The sequence below is a fragment of the Odontesthes bonariensis genome, chromosome 17, assembly GCF_027942865.1.
Source record: "Odontesthes bonariensis isolate fOdoBon6 chromosome 17, fOdoBon6.hap1, whole genome shotgun sequence".
In the NCBI taxonomy this organism is placed as follows: domain Eukaryota; kingdom Metazoa; phylum Chordata; class Actinopteri; order Atheriniformes; family Atherinopsidae; genus Odontesthes; species Odontesthes bonariensis.
In genome coordinates, this window is record NC_134522.1 from 28,041,110 (window position 1) to 28,058,845 (window position 17,736).

Sequence of the window (17,736 nt, forward strand, 5' to 3'; positions counted from 1 at the left end):
TTTGTTCATTTTTGATTTTAGAAATCAGCTGATTGTAGGCTCTGAGCACTTTGCTTAGGCAGTCAGTTCTGTTCCTGCAGCGTTTTGATCCCACAGAGCCTAAATCCTCAAGTCTTTTATTTCCACAACAGTGTAAAGTGGTTTCACCTCAAAAAGGTAGAAATCTACAGGAATAATCTATTTCCCTAAAGGACAAAAAAAAAATCTGTCAAAAAGCAAGACATAAAGCAACAGAGATGACCTGGGTTAAAAGCGCTTCATGCTCCTCTGTATGGGGAGGTGCATCTTGTTATCATGAGGAGAAAGTGAGCTTGTGTATATATGTGTGTGCGTGTGTGTGTGCGTGTGTGTGTGAGAAACAAAGAAAAGAAAGAAAGAGAGGGCATGGAGAGACAGTTTCTTTGTATGAGAGAGTAGGACAAGGGGAGTGCGAGTTGTGAGTGTGCATGCTGTGTGTTTGTGTGTATTCTTAACAGCCATCTTTGTTAGGGCCAGTTTGTGTTTTTAAAATCAGAAGAACAGGATCAAATTGTCTTAAGTTATTCTGTAAATTTTTACAAAGGTAGGAACATTTCAACATGTTATAATAGGGATTTTAGGAAAAGCTGCCATTCAATAAGAGTGTATAATTATGGAAAAATAAGGATAGTAAAGATAGACTATAAGGACTTTATGGAACTTAAGGAAATTTTATCCACATTTAGTTAAAGTCTTACACTGGGGTAAGGGTTGAGAGAATGTATTATGTCCTTACAAGAGAAGAGATATCACTGTGTGTGTGTGTGTGTGTGTGTGTGTGTGTGTGTTAGTGAGTGCCTATGAAATGACTTGGCTACAACGGCTACCTGAAAGATCCACTTACAACACAGAACAAAAGGTGTCTGGTACCAGAGGAGGGCTGAGGGTGGTGGGAGTGATCGGGGGAACTGTAGAGGGATGGAGGAGGGTTATGTGGGTCTTTCAGAAACAGAGACTTTCTGTGAAGGGGGGTGGGAATGCTTGTGTGAGGAGAGAAAGCTGAAGTGGACGAGATGCTGGCCTCTGCTCAGGTTTCAGGACAAAAGGCAGGGCGCAGGACTCCATGGTTTTATGGGAGTACTGGGGTGAATACCAAAAAGCTTCTGGACTTGAGGTCAACGCAACGGTTAGATTCAGATATTTCATGTGTACAAGACACTCTCACAACAAAGCCAACAATCTGCTTCTCTCCCTGTTACTCAGATGGAAGCAGCTTTGTTCATTTATTTCCGGATGGTTTAAGATAAAACAAAAAATAACGCGCTCAATGGTACGTTTTCAGATCGGAGTCAAGTAAATGAGCTGCTACCAACTGAACCCCATGAGGTTGATTAGCTGTCCTGAGACTGAAACTATCATTCATTTCTGTGTGGTTGCTGAAATGTATTAGAAAGTACATTTTCTAGTTGCTTGTGAAGACAAGTAGCATGGGTGCCAGCCGAACTTAGCCCCGCCCATAAACTTTTTGGTCGGGAAGTTCGGTCTGGCTTTGCTCAGTTGGGGAAATCTCTATGCTCGACATCAAAACAGTTGACCCAATCAGATTGCCAGGGCGGGCTTTATACGATGATGGACAGATGATCAACAGGGACATTATCGACTACGTCACTAAAGAGCGCTTGGTTTGAATTCGTTTGAAACATGGCTGCCGCTGGAGAGCTAGGGTGTGTAGATTCTGCCATCGAGTCTGTTCTACAGGATCTCCACATTGCATTCATTTTGAAAGACGAACAGAGGAACGCGATAAAGGCTTTTATCGATAGAAAATATGTTTTTTCCGTCCTTCCTACAACAAGTGTGTGTCGCTTAATCTACGTCATATACTACGTTGCTCTGATTGGTTGTAGGTCTATCCAATTGAGCGAAGAGGCATTTTTTCTCCTGGTTCGGTTGAAACACGCCCCATACTCAAAACTCTATCCAGCGGTATCAGACTCACATTCTGACCAGAATCGTGAGTATGACGTAATCAGGCTAGAAGACAAGTGCATTTTTATGAAAAATAGCAACAGCTGTGGTACACTGAGCAACAAATGCATTGCTGTGTTTTCAGTTCAAATAGAAACTGTCCAGTCTCATGAAAGACTTATGATTTCCACCCCACTGGCCAGGAGAGAAAGAGGAACTCGAACTCTGACCACATTAACTTGTATTTAGATAAGAGATTCCCAAAGTCAGAGGTGGAGACAAGCTGTGTTCTTTGAGTGAACAGAGGTGATCACTGGCTTTAGTAGTACTTTTCGTTGTCTCTACAATGGCTGCATGCCCATGGGTCGCTGATTTTATAATGTCAATCTCATTCTCTAGAGGACATACAAAATTGTTGAAAATGTTGGGTTAGGTAATATGTTTTAAGTGCATGGATGATTTTGGTAACTGACATCTAAGTTCACCGAATCCAAAGTACTTTAAGCTGAATTGGAGACGAATCAGTTTCTGTTTACAAAAAAAATGTTCTCTTGACTTTTTGGAGCACAGTACAGGGAAAACAAATCATGGTTTATGTCATTTTCACCAGTAAAGAATCCTGTTTGCAAAATAAGTTTCAGAGAAAACTTCCTTTTTAAAAAAACTTTACAAAACATTGTTGGTATAAAAATGGTCAACCATTTGCTAAACCATTCAACTTTTCCGTTCAAAATGTCAACCGCACGGAGGCAAGTGTATGTGGGATTTAAGACACATTCAGAGTGGAGTGTCACCTGTAGCTCCTGTGTGCTGCTGCACTGCTCCATGTCAGACAGAAGACTATCTGCAGCCTCCAACCAAACACAGACAACCTGCAGCTCCTCCCGATGCTTTTCCCTGTCCTCCAGCTCCAGCCTGCCTGCTAGCAAACCCTCCCTGCTCTTCTGCGTCACACTGTGGAAACACACAAATGTATACATCCAGCAGTTCATACAACAACTTTATAGCCTCTTACCTGATATCATGGACATGAGAGGTAGCACTTACAACTGGAAGCTCATCCAAGTGTAAAAGGGCTTATGGGCATCTGAGTTTTTTGTGAAATAAAATGACCATAATTGCTTCCACAATATAAAAAAAATAATAATAAATTTAGATTCAGAGTAAGAAGCGCAGTTAGTTTAAACATAATGATGCAAATCCTCCTCTGTACTAATTGGAGGTAACCAGTCAAAGAATTCCAGGAACAGTGATGCAAGTAAAGTAATGAACTGCACGTCATACAGCATCTTACCTGTCATACCGGCCCTGCATCACCTGCAGCTGCTGACAGAGTGGAGTGGGAGGAGCTTGCTCCAGGTGGGCGGGGACACCGAGCAGCCTGGCTGTGCGCAGTTCCAGTGCAGACAGGGCTCGATGTTCACAGTCCAGTCTGTCCTGGTACTGTTCCCAGGACTGCAGCAGGTCCTGCAGCTCCTCGGTGGAGGCTTTCAGCCCGGGGCCATCAGGAAGCTCTGCCTCCACCTGCTCCAGTACCACAGAGGCTTTCTCCACCTGAAGACAGAGATTTCCACATATTTGTAAATTTACCAGCATATTTTCTGGACTGTTGCTCCTGTTACCAATGCCATCTCTCTGAGGTCCTCTCTGAAGTTTTCTGTACCGTACCTTATGTTTACCTGAATTTTCACTAACCTTAGAATGCTTCTCAATCAATGAAATATAAGCTTTTTAACGAACCAACTGGAAAACTGGTTTGTCCTTATGAACTTGTGTTTGTTTGATTTACTTACACTGTTTGTGATATCAAGCCACTCTGCAATCTTCTGTTTACTTCTTGTTGTCAGCTTCTGTGTGCAGCGGTGTAGTCTTGAAACCCATCTCCAGATAGCAGTCACGGCGGCCTCCCTGCCTCCCCGACAGCTCTGTTCTGGACACCACTCCCTCAGTTCCTCCAGTTGTCTCAGCAGGGAATCCGTCTCCTCAGTCAGCGCCTGAACAAGATAGCCTTGCATCAGTCAAATCTCTACCTCTGAAGCGTTCAGCCTTGTGAACAAGCTGTCTGATACATACTCTGAGCTTTTCCTTCTGGTCTGTGCATTCAGCGAGACAGGTGACTTTTTGAGAGGTCACCTCCAAGAGCCTGTTCTCTGCGCTTTTGAGACTCTGGATGATTTCATCATGGGACTTGTTATAGTTTGTATGTTGTTCTACGCACCTAAAAAAGAAATTAATGTTTAATGTCAATTAAAAAGAAGGTCTTCCTCACACAGACGCTTTTTGATTTTGATCACATATTGTTTAATGATAGCGTAGCTTATTGCCTTTTGGTCCTGCTGTCTCTACCAAGAGGGTTCATGATTTAGTTTCATTAGTACTTGGTGACTCAGACTTTCACTTGAGAGTGTTTTACCTGCTGAGACACTCCAGTCGCACATGGCCCTTTGCCTGGAGAGTGGACACCCTAACCAGGAGCTGGCTCAATATATTTTGCTGAAGCTGCTCCAACTTCTGTGGGGACAAGTAAGTCTGCAGAGCAAAGTGGTTTTGGAGTTGCTCCACATAGATTTGGAACTGATGTTGCAGTGACACCAAGGCCTGCTGGCTCTCCTCCAGACTTTCACGGCACGGTCCAGCAGAGCCCTGAGGTGGCAGTATAGAGCCCTCGATGTCCCGCAGAAACCGTACTGCCTCTTTAACGGTACAGGTGTAGCCCCTCAAACACTCTCTGGCCTGACAAATGGTTTCCTGAAATGCAATAAAACAAATTTCTTTCAGACTTACGCTAATATCATTTTAGCTTAGTTTCTTGTCAGTTTTAGGTTTTAGGATATTCTCTAGATGGCATATTCATGTATTATCACTATTATCCATGCTATGTATTTAAAATTTAACCAGTCAATAACTTTGAAGATAACCTACACAAATATTCTATTGTCTTTTAACCTTTGCAGAGCGGGATGATTAATATGGCAAAATCTTGGGGTTGTTAATGTGAACGACCATTTCTCATATTGCCTACCAAACCTTTTAGCAATACTTGCACATTCCCAGCATTCTAAATCATTTTGAAGCTTAGTACATCTTTATCATAGGTAATGATGCTAAAAACTTGCCATTTGTGAGTCACATTCACTGAGGACTGCATTCTTCAAGGCCATCAGAACTTGAGATCGTTGTCTGTCTTTGTTTCCCTTCTTTTGCTCTAAAACTTCCAGCACTCTTGTTTTTGACTCTACAATCTTTTTCAAAGACACAATTCTCTGGTATTCTCTGTCAATCAAAGTTTCATTTGGCTCCAATAATAAAGGCTTCTGAAGCTCTTGCTGGGTCCTTAACAGGAAGGGCTGAATGGCTTTCTTTTCTGATTCAAGGTCCAGTATTTTAAGCACGTCCCACTCAATAAGTCTGAGGTTGTTGGAGAGAGTCATCTCCAAGGTGTCGAAACTCTCCTCATTTTGTCTAAGCCTCTGTTGCTCTACAGTCAGCTGTGAGGGGTAGAGCTCAGCAGAAATCCTCTGAAGTATTGACTGAGCATCTTTACACAATTCTTTCATCAAAGGAAACTGGATGAGGAGGGTATGACACATTTTGTACCTCTCCTCCAGGTCCCTGCTATTCTCTTTGGTCTGGTGAACCTGCTTCTGAATGATCTCTTTGAGGTCCTCCACATATTGCCTTGTGTTCAGGTACCTTTCATGATCTTTGGCTTTCATTTCCAGGGTAAGAATTTTGTTTTGAAGTTCAGTAATCACCAAGTTCAGTTCACATGCCTTTTCATGGGGAATCCATGGTACCAGAAGGTCAACCTGGGACTTGTGTTCCAAGATCATGAGTTTAAAAGGTTCTAAATACTGGAGGGACTCTCTTGTAATGGGGTACCTGTGTCTGCTCAGATCTACTAGTATCTGCCTCAGGCTTTTTTCAATAGCGACCAGATTTTTGTTTCTGGAATCTATAGTCTTTACAAGTTCCTCCAGCTCCTCTTTATTGGCCTTCTCATTGGTGCTAATGGCTTTAATATCCTCCTGGAGGTTTCTAATTTTGTCAAAAAGCTGGCAGGTTTGTGTGACACTAAGTTCAGATGCAATATCCTTACTGTTCATTAAAAGAGCCTCACAGATCGCCGCCTGCCTCTCAGCCTCAGCCAGGGTTTCTTGGATCTGGCGAACTCTGCGATCAAGTTCATTGTGGCTCATAAGTTCGCTGTCTTCACTTCGAAAGGCCACTGACTGCAGGTGAGCCACAATCCAGGAGTCTAAGTCAGCAATCTGCTCAAATAGCTTTTCTCTGGTCTGGAGTCCTGACTCTATCTCTTTCATTGTCTTGGACAGCTTTTCAGTGGTAGACTTTGAGAGTTCTTCAAGGCATTCCAGAGAACTGTGAACGATTGGCACCTCTTCAGCTTGGTCTAGCTGTGGAAGGAGTTCTGTCACTTCCTCTACCAGAGACTCCAGTTGACCCTGTTTGGCCATCACCTCAGCCTGCAGCTTCTTAAGATCTTGGAGCTGCCGGTAAACCTCTTCAGGAAGAAGAGGCACCCTCTTCCTCCTACCCTCAATGTCACTCTCTGTTTGCTTGGCCCATGCAAGGCCATCCCTCATCACAGCAATTATTTTCTCCATGATTGGGTTGCTGCTGTTCTTACTTTGGGAAGATACTTGTTCCTCAGTGTGGCAAAGCTTGTCTTTGATCTCCTGGAGCCACTGATGTATTTCCTTAGATTGTATCTCCCAACGTGAGCTGAGGAGCAACTCCTCTGAAAGCTGCTGGAAATGTTGGCATCGCTGCTGGGCTGCTTTAACCTCAGCATTTGCCTGCATTAGCTGTTGTGCAACCTTGCAATTCCACTGACCAACTGAAGAAAACGTGGTTTCAAGGTCTTTCCTGATTTTTTCCATGTGTTCTTGTAGACATGATAGCTCCGAAAGAAGGCTGCTGGTCTGATGAGAATGGACCTTTGTGTGATGTAGATTGCTCTCAATGTTTCTTTCCAGGGCTCTCCACCTTTCTTGTAGGTTCTTTAGCTCAGTCTGTGCAGCTTCTCGGTCAGACCAATTGAGATGGAGACACAACTTTGTGTGGGTCACAAGCAACTCCCCAATTACTGTTCTGTTCTCCTCTATACTTCTCTGTAAAGAGCATAGGCGCTCTGCTTCCTTGTGGCTGTTCTCCAGAGGGGAGCTGAAAAATAAATAAATCACTGTAAATCTACATGCCATGTGCATACATCATGTCGGTGTTACTGAGAGTATACTGTGTACCAGATCTAGTCCATATAAGTTGATATGTCATCATACTTAAATTTAGATTTCTGCTAAATTTAGTCACTTTTGTCAAATTCTTGATTTTGTGTATGAATTACGAATTACGAATAATGAAAGAGCTAAAATAATCTGAATTCTGGATCTAGTGTATAATACAACATAAAGTACCTTGAAATCCAACCTTTAGTGTTGCAAATTTAAATGAAACCCTGAGATGACAACTCACCTTTTTACACCATCAAGCTCTGTTGTCAGTTTATCCATTGTGGACTTTACTGTTTGGATCTGTCTGCAGTAATCAGTCACCAGCTCTAACTGGGCCTCTTTACTTTGGATGACGGCAGCTCCGTCCTGAGCTGCAGTCTTCCACTGGTCCACCAAGTGCTCCAGACTGTCACCATTTTCAGCACCAGCTTCTTTTAGCTGAGAGAACAATGACACCTGGAGCTGGGCAAGCCCTCTGTACTCCTGCTCTCAACAGGAAAAGAAACTGTTACTCATGGCTTGTATTTTTTATGTAAAAGTTATTTATTTAGCTTAACTGATGTGCCACAGTTGTTGAAAGGAATCCATTACAAATTCTTAACTTCAGAGACACTGTCCAACTTCACCACGACAAAACTAGTAGCTGTTTTAAATCACCACTTTTTTCTCTAGCAAGTAATCCAGCCTGTAATCTCACCTGGACTTCCTCCACCTGCCGGGCCATGGCTGTTGGGCTGAGTTCAGCGGGACAGTTCTTGAGGCTAAGAACTTTAGAAACTACTCTGCTTAGGCGCGTATCACTGATGGTTGTAATGAAGGCCTCTGGAGCATCCTCCTGTGATTTAGCCTTGGGACACAAACACACCTCAGAGCTTAATATGTCAAAATGCACTTTGAGGACCAGAATGAGTTTTGACAAGTTTAAGTCCAAGTTTTAGTCTTACCCCATTCAGGGCCTGTATAAGGAAATTATCATGTGTAAGTTGCCTCTCTAAAACATATAGTCTAAAAGACTAAAGTTTTTTACTGACATTCATTCCACAATTAACTGCAAGTGGAGGAGGATTTTCCTTGCCACTCATTTATGTCACTGGGTATTCATTGTAATTATCGTGTAAGGTCTTGATCTTACTTAGTCAAGTACATCAAGCTGTTATGATTGGCCCATATATGTGAATAAAACTAGACTAAATTATATTGATGTAAAAGAGACTAAACAAAATTACAATAATGAGAGGTGGGCTCTTTACAGCATTGCTCTTGTCCTTATATCAAGAACTGACTGTTTGTAATTTTTGGTGAATTTTAGTTGTATTATATGAAACAGACACTATGGCAGACATTAACCATGATAAAGTACCTCAATGAGTTGACTTATGGCTCCCGTCCCTGCCAGTTCCTGTATCTCTGTGAAGATTTTGTCCATGGCTGATACTTCTGTTGGCTCCATAACTAGTTTCTCAGTCTTCAAAACACTAGCACTCAATCCCTCCAGATGGATTACATCACCCAGGACAATATCCGTTGACAATTTCTCAACTGTCTGAAGAGACTCTGTCGACATCTTGCCAGCACTTAATACCAGCTCCTATTGTGGGCATGAAACACCGGTATTAATAGATGAGCTACAAAATAAAAAAGTTTAAGAAACCCCTTTGCATCTTGCTGCGTAACAAGTTTAACTCACTTAAATGAGTGTTAATTCCTATGACTTGTAATATAACATAAATGTTTCAGGGTGACATTTGCTCTGCATATAATGGTCATAAAATCAAGCAATGTTTAGTTACAAACAGTAACCAAAACTTAATATAAATAGTAATTTAGTTTGATAGTAAATACATTTATCACAAATTCACCTTTAATGAACTGTATGAAGCATGTGTCAACAAATATATAGAGAAGACTGTGTGTAATAAAGAATGTACACATCAGCCTCGGCCTATCACATCGTCAATCTGTTAAAATAATGGCCTACGTCATTTTTTAACAAAAATGTAATATCAACTTTTGGAGGGATTTTGTACTGCAAACCAATATGTTCTTTAAAGAAATGAAGGAATTTTAAGAAGACCCTAGTTTGTCATTTCTCAGAAGAAATCAAGACAGAATAACTTTGGTTTTGGTTACTGATCGTGAACACTAGAGGTAAAGATGGTTCTTTAAGGGTATCCAATACAACATGGGCAAATCATTTGCAAGGGAGATCTCGTAAAATTCTACTTCTAAAACAAACTAATCATTCTTTTCAACCATTTCATACAGAAGCAGATCAGTATGCTGTATAATTTACCTGTTCCATTTGGAGTGATGGCTCTACGCTGACAAATGTTTCTTTTTCTTCACCCTCTCTCTCTGTCTTTTTCTCCTGCTGTTGTCCATCATTCTTGTCAGTTGCATCTACTGCGAGTTCTTCCATTTTGACCTTAGGAACCACACAGGGTTCAGACAGGGAATCAGTGAAGCTTTCATGCACATCTACCTTAGTCATCTCCTCAAGTGGAGTCATCTGGATTTCACTCTTTTCAACAGACTTTTCATCAAAGGTCTTCGGTGCATCCAGCATGTCCGTTGTTGATGGTGCAGAACGTGTTGGTTGAACATCAGCATCCGATTCTACTTCAAGTCTTTCTCGTGCAACTTTGTTTGAGTTTAGCTGAGTATCATTTTCACTTGGTTCATCATTGATTAGTCCAGTTGAGCCTATTTCAAGAGTTTCTTGGTGACCATGTTCCTCAATATTCACCACTATTGATGTTTCAAGTGTCGTCTTTTCTGGTTGAGCATCAGGGTTGGCCAAAGCTTGGATTTCTGCCACTTTTTTGCACTGGATAGTTGTTTCATCTCCATCAGTCTTTGGCACCTTTTCGATTGTGATTTGTTGCTCCAGTTTACTTGATTGTAAATTGGCCACTTTATCTTCTTTGTAGATTGTATTATCTGTATCTTGCTCAGATAAGCTTATTTCTTCAAACGTTTCCTCTGTAAAAACACCAGACATGTTTTGATCGGAGTCATTCTGAGCAACATCCTCCTGCCTTTCAGATCCAATTTGTTGCCCTTCTTGTCTAGTCTTAGTGTCAGCCTTCTCTGGTTGAAGGTCAGCTGTAGTCTCGTCTTGGTTTTCAGGCACTTCTTTTGCCACTATTATTAATGTGTTTTCACCCTCCTTCATACTGGCTGGTATATCTACTTGCAAAACAAGCACTTCAGATTCCATCGGGATTTTCTCTTCCACAACAGACTTTTCTTCCAGGCTCCTGGAACCACCATCAGCCCCATGCGCTGATGTTTCAGGATGGCTTTCTAGGGTACCCTGTTCCTTTCCAGGTATTTGCTGAGTGGTTTTCAAGAACTCTGTCTCTGTTTCAGTTTGACTTGTACTTACGATGTCTTGCTCATGTAAGTTTAGTTCTATATATCTTATCTCATGTGGTTGTATGGACTCATAAACAAGAGAGGTGAGTTGATCAGATTCCCTCTGAGCCAAAGTGTCTTTGTGTTCAGTACTGTCCTCTTGCGTCGCTATCTTTGTCATTTCAGTTGCAGCATTCCCCGGAATGACATCAACTGTCATCTCTTCTTTCTCCCTCTCTGTGTGGTTACCTGTTTGGACAAAATCTATCCTTGGCTCTTGTTCTATTGCGATGCAAGTGTTTTTATTCTCTTCTGAACTGGTTTGTTTATCCAGTTGTAGAATTCGCACTTCAGGTCCTATGTGAATTCTCTCTGTGACAGGTTCTTCATCAAAGCTCGTTGGTGCACTGTCTCTGCCATGCGTTAGCAAATTAGGATGCTCATCTTGGATACTGTGTTCCCTCACCACTTTGGGCTTCTCCTCTGCGTCTTGTAAGAGCTCAGTCTGAACTGGTTTCACCATATCTTGCTCATAAAAGCTTATTTCAATAAATTCAGTCTCGTGTTGTGACTGTGCTATGGATTCAGGAGGGTTAGGTTGAGCAGAGTCTGTTTGAGCCAAATTGTTTTGAAATTCAGCACTGCTTTCAAGTACACTTTCACTATGAATAGTTGTCTCAATAATGTCTGCTCCAGGCTCATTCCCTAATGTGACAAGAGTGTTTTCAATGTCCTCTAGATTAAAAGGTATATCTAGCTGCAGAATGCGTATTTCAGGCCCCTTTTGAATAGGTCTTTTATCCTGGCTCTCTGGGCTATCTTGGATGCCATGTGTTGACACTTGAATTTCTTTAGCCTGGTCATCATGATCCTTAAATTCTTCTAGCTTTTCTTGTTCAGACAGATTTACCTGATCCACACTTCCACTTAATTTCATTGTTTCATCCTCAGATGGGGGTATTTCTATCATCTCTGTCCCTGCCCCGTGAGGCCAGGTCAAAACAGCAGCAGTAGATGTGGTGGGATCACGTTCGACCACTGTCTCTTCTTCTGGCTGATCTTGCATTATCTCACATGTCTGGGGGATCCCTATATCAGGCAGATCAAGAACCAAATATCTCTGCTTAATCTCTGGAGTGTTTTCCCATAACTTGCTGATGTAATCTGCTATATTCGGTGTGTCTGTAGTGTCTCTTTCTGCAGACTGGTAAATAGTTTGTTCTGGAGCCTCTTTGGATCTGTGCTTAGACTGCTGTAGCTCTGTTTCAAACGTTGGCGTTATTGAGTTGGGTAGAATGTCTGACTCAGGTGGTTCAGCATGAGGGGTTGAAGAGCAAGTTTCTGCTTTATAAGGATGAGTAGCAGCTGTCTGTGCAGACATTTCAGTTGTGTCTAGAATGATAGTGGCCACGTTCATTTCTTGAAGATCTTCAGTAGGATCTCTGCCACCATCATGAATTGCAATCTTCTTATCCACAGGGATGGTGTCCTCCACAATGGTTTGACTTTCAACAAATACATTTTCAGCATGCTCTATGACCACCTCTAAAACTGTGACAGGTTTCACACTCTCTACGTCTGTGTGTCTTTCAAGAGCAGAGTCTGGCTCTAGAACTGTAGAAATTTCTACAACAACATCTTCAGCTATCTGACTCTCAGACTTAAGCATGACCCGTGTTTCGTCTTTGTATGAGAGTTCTGAGGAAGCTACAGGACTTGTTAACTTCATTGTGTTCAGCAAGAGCTTATTTTCCTCTGAAACAGTAGTAATTGTAACAAACTGTTCAGTTAAAGAAACACTTTCATTTTCAGGTTCTTTCCTTGCTTCTTTAGATGCTGAATCATTTCTCTCCTCTTGCTTGAAAGCTGTGGAAACATCACTACGTTTTGACTTTCTCCTGGCTGGTATGACCTCTGTTTCTTTCAAAACAACTGTTTCAGTTGTCTCAGTAGACTTCTGTTCATCAGATTCTTTTAAGTTATCCGTCACAGACTTGACAATGGTGTCTGAAGTTTTCAAACTCTTTGACTTTCTTTTGGTTGGTGAAAGCTTACCTTTTTCCACATTAGTACTTTCACTTGGTCCTCTGACTACATCTGACGCAGAAGACTTTTCATCAATCTTATTTTGTTCAAGCTCCACATCAGGGGATCGAACAGGGACATCGACTGTCTCCGAGATTTTAGAGAGATCACCAGTTTTTGACTTTCTTCTGGCTGGTAAAATGTGTATTTCCTCAGTAGCATAAGGTTTAATTTGGATCTTCAAGTCCGAAGAGGATTTATTACCTTCAGGCTCACCCCCCATCTGAGCTGCCGCAGTAAGACTCTGACAAAATTCTGTATTCTTTGACTTTCTCTTGGGTGGTAGAAACATCATTTCCGTTGGCCCAGTAATAATCTCTGGAGAGGCAGAATATTTTTCAGGTTCTTGTTTGGTCGCGGTAGGGTCCACATCTGGCATTCTGCTCATAGGGGAACTTGACCCTGGAGCTGTAGAAACCTCAAGGCTCTTTGACTTTCTCCTGGCTGGTATGATTTTGGTTTCATCTGCAGCCATTTTAGTTTGCTCTGCAGAACTAGCTAAAGGCTTCTGACTGCCAGGGTCTTGCTTGGTTTCTGCCACCTCCCCAGCTGCGTGTTCTGGGAGGAGCTTTAGACCTTTTGATCTTGTTTTGGTAAAAAAGGGTTTTCTTTCCTTTACAACAATAGCTTCAGTTGGCTCAGTTTCGACTTGTGGAGTTGAGAGTGTCAGGCTTTCAGGGATTTTCTTCACATCTTCAGGTTCCACTTCAGTACTATGGGAAACAACTTGCTTTGAAGCTGTGGAAGGCTCAGCGTTCTTCGACTTTCTTCTGATTGGTATGAGTTTTGCTTCTTCCACTGGGGTGCCTTCAGTTTGCTCTGTCAAACTAATCTCAAACATTTGACTTTCAGGTGCTTCTTCCATCTGTACTGCCTGTGGTTTAGTGCATTTCAGAGGAAGATTTGGACTCTTGGACTTTCTCCTGGGAGGTAAAACCTCACTTTGTTTCAGGGCAGACTCAAACTGCTGTTTTGGAACATACACTGGTTCATTTACCACACTTCCAGCAGTATTTCGGAGAGATGTAGGACTCTCAGTTTCAGTGGCTAAACTCTTTGACTTTCTCCTGGATGGTAGAGGTAAACTCTCTTCATGAGCAACAGGTACAGACTGATTGGTTTCCTTTTGGATCACAGTGGGTTCCTCAACAGCACATTGCATCTGCTCACCTAGGAGAGGCTCAGCTGTCACATCTGGCTTTACTCTTTCTGGCTTTGTCTCCTGTGAAATACTGTAACTTGGTTCAATGCTGATTTGTTCTACAATAGTACTTGTTGTGACTTCCAGGACTTCTGTTCCAAGTTGAGTTTTGTCCTCAGCTTGTGTAGCCTCAGCATGGACTGGCAATTCATCTCCGATGGTTGCAGATTTGTCTGTCAAGGACATTGTTTCCTGTGGTTTAACCTCAAACTTCTCTGGTGAGCGCTTGTTTTTCCGTGGTGGAGCCACAACAGAGGTCTTTCTTTCCTGTAGATTACCATGAAAGACATCAGGGGACTGAATGGTAGGCACTTGTTTACTTCTCTCATCAAGTACCTTGAAAAAAAATGACCAAAGTAGAATTAATCACAAAGAAATACTACGGAAACCACTCAACTATTGATTTAAGACAAGCTGCTTGTTTAAACAAAAGTGATGCTTAAGGTCCAAGGAAACATTAAAGTCTAAACAAATCTAAATTGATATAGATACCTTTAAGCTTTGCTTTAGAGAAGCCTTGTGTAAATCTACTTCTCTGAGTGTCTCTGAACTCTCTTTCTGCAGTTTCTCAAACCAGTCTGGTGTCAGACAGGCTGTTAGAAACTGCTGGTGAGAGAGCGCCTCCTGCAGACTGTTCAGCAACATTTCACCTTCCTCTAATGTCCCCTAAAACCAGGAGGAAAAACTGTTAGAGTGTGTTAAGTGATCACAAATGTGTGTATGGAAAAATTATAAAATGTAATAAACACAAATATAGTGTTATGAGCAACATGAAAGCATCTATTAGAAAGAAAAATGCTAACAGTTTATCAATACCATAAAATCATATCAAAGACATATTAGCATTTATCCTTTACATTTAACTGCTTGCATGTTGTTCCTGAATGAAGGTTGTAAGGAAAACTGTAAAAACATTCAAAGAAAGAAACCTGCACAGAGGAAATTGAGTCTGATGGGTTGCTGTGGTTCCATTGCTGCATTGTATGGAGGCAGTCCTGCAGGCAGCTGGCTGTGTTTGAACAGCAGGTACTCTGATGCTCACTCAGCCTGGACTTTAGACTGTGGACATATTCAGATCACATTCACTCTCAACACAACAATTTGCATGGTGACTACATGAATTATACACGATGAGAAATAAAACTATATCTATAGATATCAATATAATTGTTTTACATAATGGATTTAAAATATTTATTTTTGATAATGTATTAATAGAGAACTTTGTACATAATTCATTCCAGTTTCATAGTTCAAGACAGTAGGTTCAACAAACCTAGAAAAAACTTTGGGCTTCAATGTAATTGATAGAGATCAGAGTGACCCACTCTGTTATGTTGTTGGCATGTATAATAATTGAAATTCAAATTGAAATACGGGAACACCAGCTGGGAATTCATCACAAAAAATATCTTAAAAAGGGCTAACAGTGACCCAGTGGCGAGGTGGAGAGGTATTATTGTCTACGAGGTTGGAAGGTTTGTGATCGAGTGTTTCTTTAATCTGTTTAAACCTTGAGTGAAGAAAAGACATAAACAAGCATAATAAAGTAACAGAGGTAGCGAAGTATAGTTGGTTAAGCACTCCTCTAACTCTGTTTTGCAGCAACATAGAAATGTCATCATTTTTACAGCAGCATACCTGGCATGTTGCTGGCATAAAGACTGAACCCCACTAACAATTTCAGCTGGCAGCTCATTGGTGGAAGACGTTGATTTTACTTCCTGATGCAGATCATAAACTTTCACGCTCAAATCCTCTAGTGACTTCTCACAGTTCTGAAAGAAAGCAAAAAAACGACAACACATTAAGGAACACTTGTATTTCAGCAGGTTCTACATTGCAAGGGTTCATTTCTTATTGATCTGAACCTGTCAGGATCTGGGTGTTTTTGTATTTAATTATTGGTTCTGTTTTTGCTCAGTGCCCTTAGTTATTTCTTTATTAGATCAGTTTTTGTTTCACCTTAGCTTTGTTTTTTCCTCATATTCAGTTACATATAATTACGCCTCGTGTATACTTTGCGTTAGTTATTATTCTGGTATGTTTTCCCTTTTCTTTAGATTCATCGTCTTATTTCCTCGTCTTTTTCCTTGTATTTGTCTCTTTAGTCTACTTGTCTCCCGTCTCCCTTCCCGTGATCACTTCTTGCCAGTTTAGACTTTCCTTAGTCTCCTTTTGGTTTTTGTTCCTGTACTCCCTGTGTTCCTGGATCTTTTGTATCATCATTTATTTTCATTAAATCATCAAGATCTACTCTCCTCATCTACATTGTCTGCATTTGGATCCAACTCCGTTATTGCATCAAGACAGAACCCAACGATTTTTTTTGAGAGAAGTAAATAGAAAATAGGCAATGAAAGAGCAGCTTACAAAGCTGCAATACAAATGTGTTTCAGAAATATGTTGTTTCTAATAAGTCCTTTTAAAGACTTTTGTGAAGCATTCACTCAGTTAACATACAACAAAAAAAATAAACAGCTCTAAAAGATACTGTGATTGTATTGAACAAAGATGGTGCTAATGACCTGAAGACTGTGCCAGTGCTGTTGAAGCTGATCGATATTATTCTGTGGTTCACTGTAACTGAGCGCCTGGTCCAGAGAGCGGAGCTCCCACTGCAGGGCTGCAGCTCTGTCCTTCAGCGCCTGGGCCGTTTTGGCCAGCTCACGGTCCATATCTTCCAACCGCCTCTCACAGGTTGTCAGGCGCTCCTTAAGTTCCTGCTCCGAGTTGGAACAGAGATCATGGAGGTGGCTGACCTCCAGGGTCAGGGAATCCTGACCTCCAGGGGTGCAAAGGCTCAGCAAACTGTCCCTGGCAGAATAAAGCTCCGTCATCTCTCTCTGCTCCCTGTCAACCGTCTGCAGCAAAGCCTGGAAGCAAGAGAAGCCAACATGCCCAGATTACTAGAATGCAAAGTAAACAGAGTGAATAAAATCCCATGAAAGTACTTGATTATGAGGTGAAAAGTTGAAAAATAAAAACTTGTATTCAAACGTCAGACATTCCAGACATTGGTTGATTAGATGAGAACAATGGACACTGCAGATGAATCACAAATGGTAATTTGATGATATCCTTTCAAAGATTCCAGATTGTCAATATATAACAGATCTTCGGACTTAATCATACCTCACATATTTAAGATAAATTGATTTTGAATTTCAATTCAGAAACAGATTAATATTTTCAGAGACCGATCAAACAGGTACCAGGTACTTTCCCTCAGTAATTCAACAAAAAAATTGTGTGTTTGTGTTTCAGTTTCTTCTAACCTTTAGGTTGTTGGCAGCACTGTGAAGACCATGTCTATCTGCAGGAGGGGGTCCCAGGCCTTTAACCTGCTCCCTCAGCCAGTCCTGAGCTGCTTGATGCTGCTCAATCAGCTGGGTGCACTGCCGCTCAGTCAGAATGCCTTGCTCCACGTTTGCTACCACATCCTGAGAACAGTAACTTTGCCATTAACTGACAATAATTCTATCCCTCTTAGATAAAAGACCAAATAAATAGCAAACAATAGATTAAGCAATAGAAGTAGTTTATTAATAACTTTTATCTAGCAAAAATACATCAAAACTAGTCTCATGATATAAAATTCCAATGTTATGTGTAACTGCTAAAAAATGAAAGAGTAAAAGGATATAGGACTATATTTAGTCAATAAAGTGTCATTGCCAAACTCACAGTTAGCTCTTTCAGCAAAGCAGGGATGGACTCCTTATTTGCCCAGGAGGAATCTGTCCAACTTTGGTCCCGTGTGATTTCAAACAGCTCTGCAGCCTTAAGAAGACAGTGAATTAACAGTACACGTGTTTCAACTCTGATATTATAACAGATTTAATTTTATCTTTATCAAAACAATGTGGAAGAAGAAATACGGCTACAACGTTATACACTGCAGGGGTCTTAAAC

The 17,736-nt window shown here is 41.3% G+C and overlaps 2 protein-coding genes across 8 annotated transcripts in view; both read right to left on the bottom strand.

Annotated features, from left to right (window-relative positions):
* LOC142366757 (nesprin-2-like) overlaps positions 1–11,721 on the bottom strand; it is a 91,843-nt gene extending 80,122 nt beyond the window's left edge. For all 7 annotated transcript variants that reach the window (XM_075448723.1, XM_075448721.1, XM_075448718.1 and 4 more), the window contains exons 1-10: positions 9,472–11,721; positions 8,539–8,766; positions 7,876–8,025; positions 7,420–7,661; positions 5,043–7,110; positions 4,340–4,674; positions 4,000–4,144; positions 3,720–3,920; positions 3,221–3,480; positions 2,721–2,880 (exon numbers count right to left, since the gene is read on the bottom strand). In XM_075448723.1, coding sequence (XP_075304838.1) covers positions 2,721–2,880; positions 3,221–3,480; positions 3,720–3,920; positions 4,000–4,144; positions 4,340–4,674; positions 5,043–7,110; positions 7,420–7,661; positions 7,876–8,025; positions 8,539–8,766; positions 9,472–11,601 — 5,919 coding nt within the window. In that variant the 5' untranslated portion in view covers positions 11,602–11,721. The remainder of the gene's footprint in view (positions 1–2,720; positions 2,881–3,220; positions 3,481–3,719; positions 3,921–3,999; positions 4,145–4,339; positions 4,675–5,042; positions 7,111–7,419; positions 7,662–7,875; positions 8,026–8,538; positions 8,767–9,471) is intronic.
* The window catches only part of LOC142402517 (uncharacterized), a 62,660-nt gene continuing 56,529 nt past the window's right edge, over positions 11,606–17,736 (bottom strand). Inside the window, exons 52-59 of the mRNA XM_075488050.1 lie at positions 17,509–17,604; positions 17,100–17,264; positions 16,350–16,697; positions 15,463–15,599; positions 14,751–14,880; positions 14,314–14,487; positions 11,687–14,157; positions 11,606–11,624 (exon numbers count right to left, since the gene is read on the bottom strand). Of these exons, the coding sequence (XP_075344165.1) occupies positions 11,606–11,624; positions 11,687–14,157; positions 14,314–14,487; positions 14,751–14,880; positions 15,463–15,599; positions 16,350–16,697; positions 17,100–17,264; positions 17,509–17,604 (3,540 nt within the window). The remainder of the gene's footprint in view (positions 11,625–11,686; positions 14,158–14,313; positions 14,488–14,750; positions 14,881–15,462; positions 15,600–16,349; positions 16,698–17,099; positions 17,265–17,508; positions 17,605–17,736) is intronic.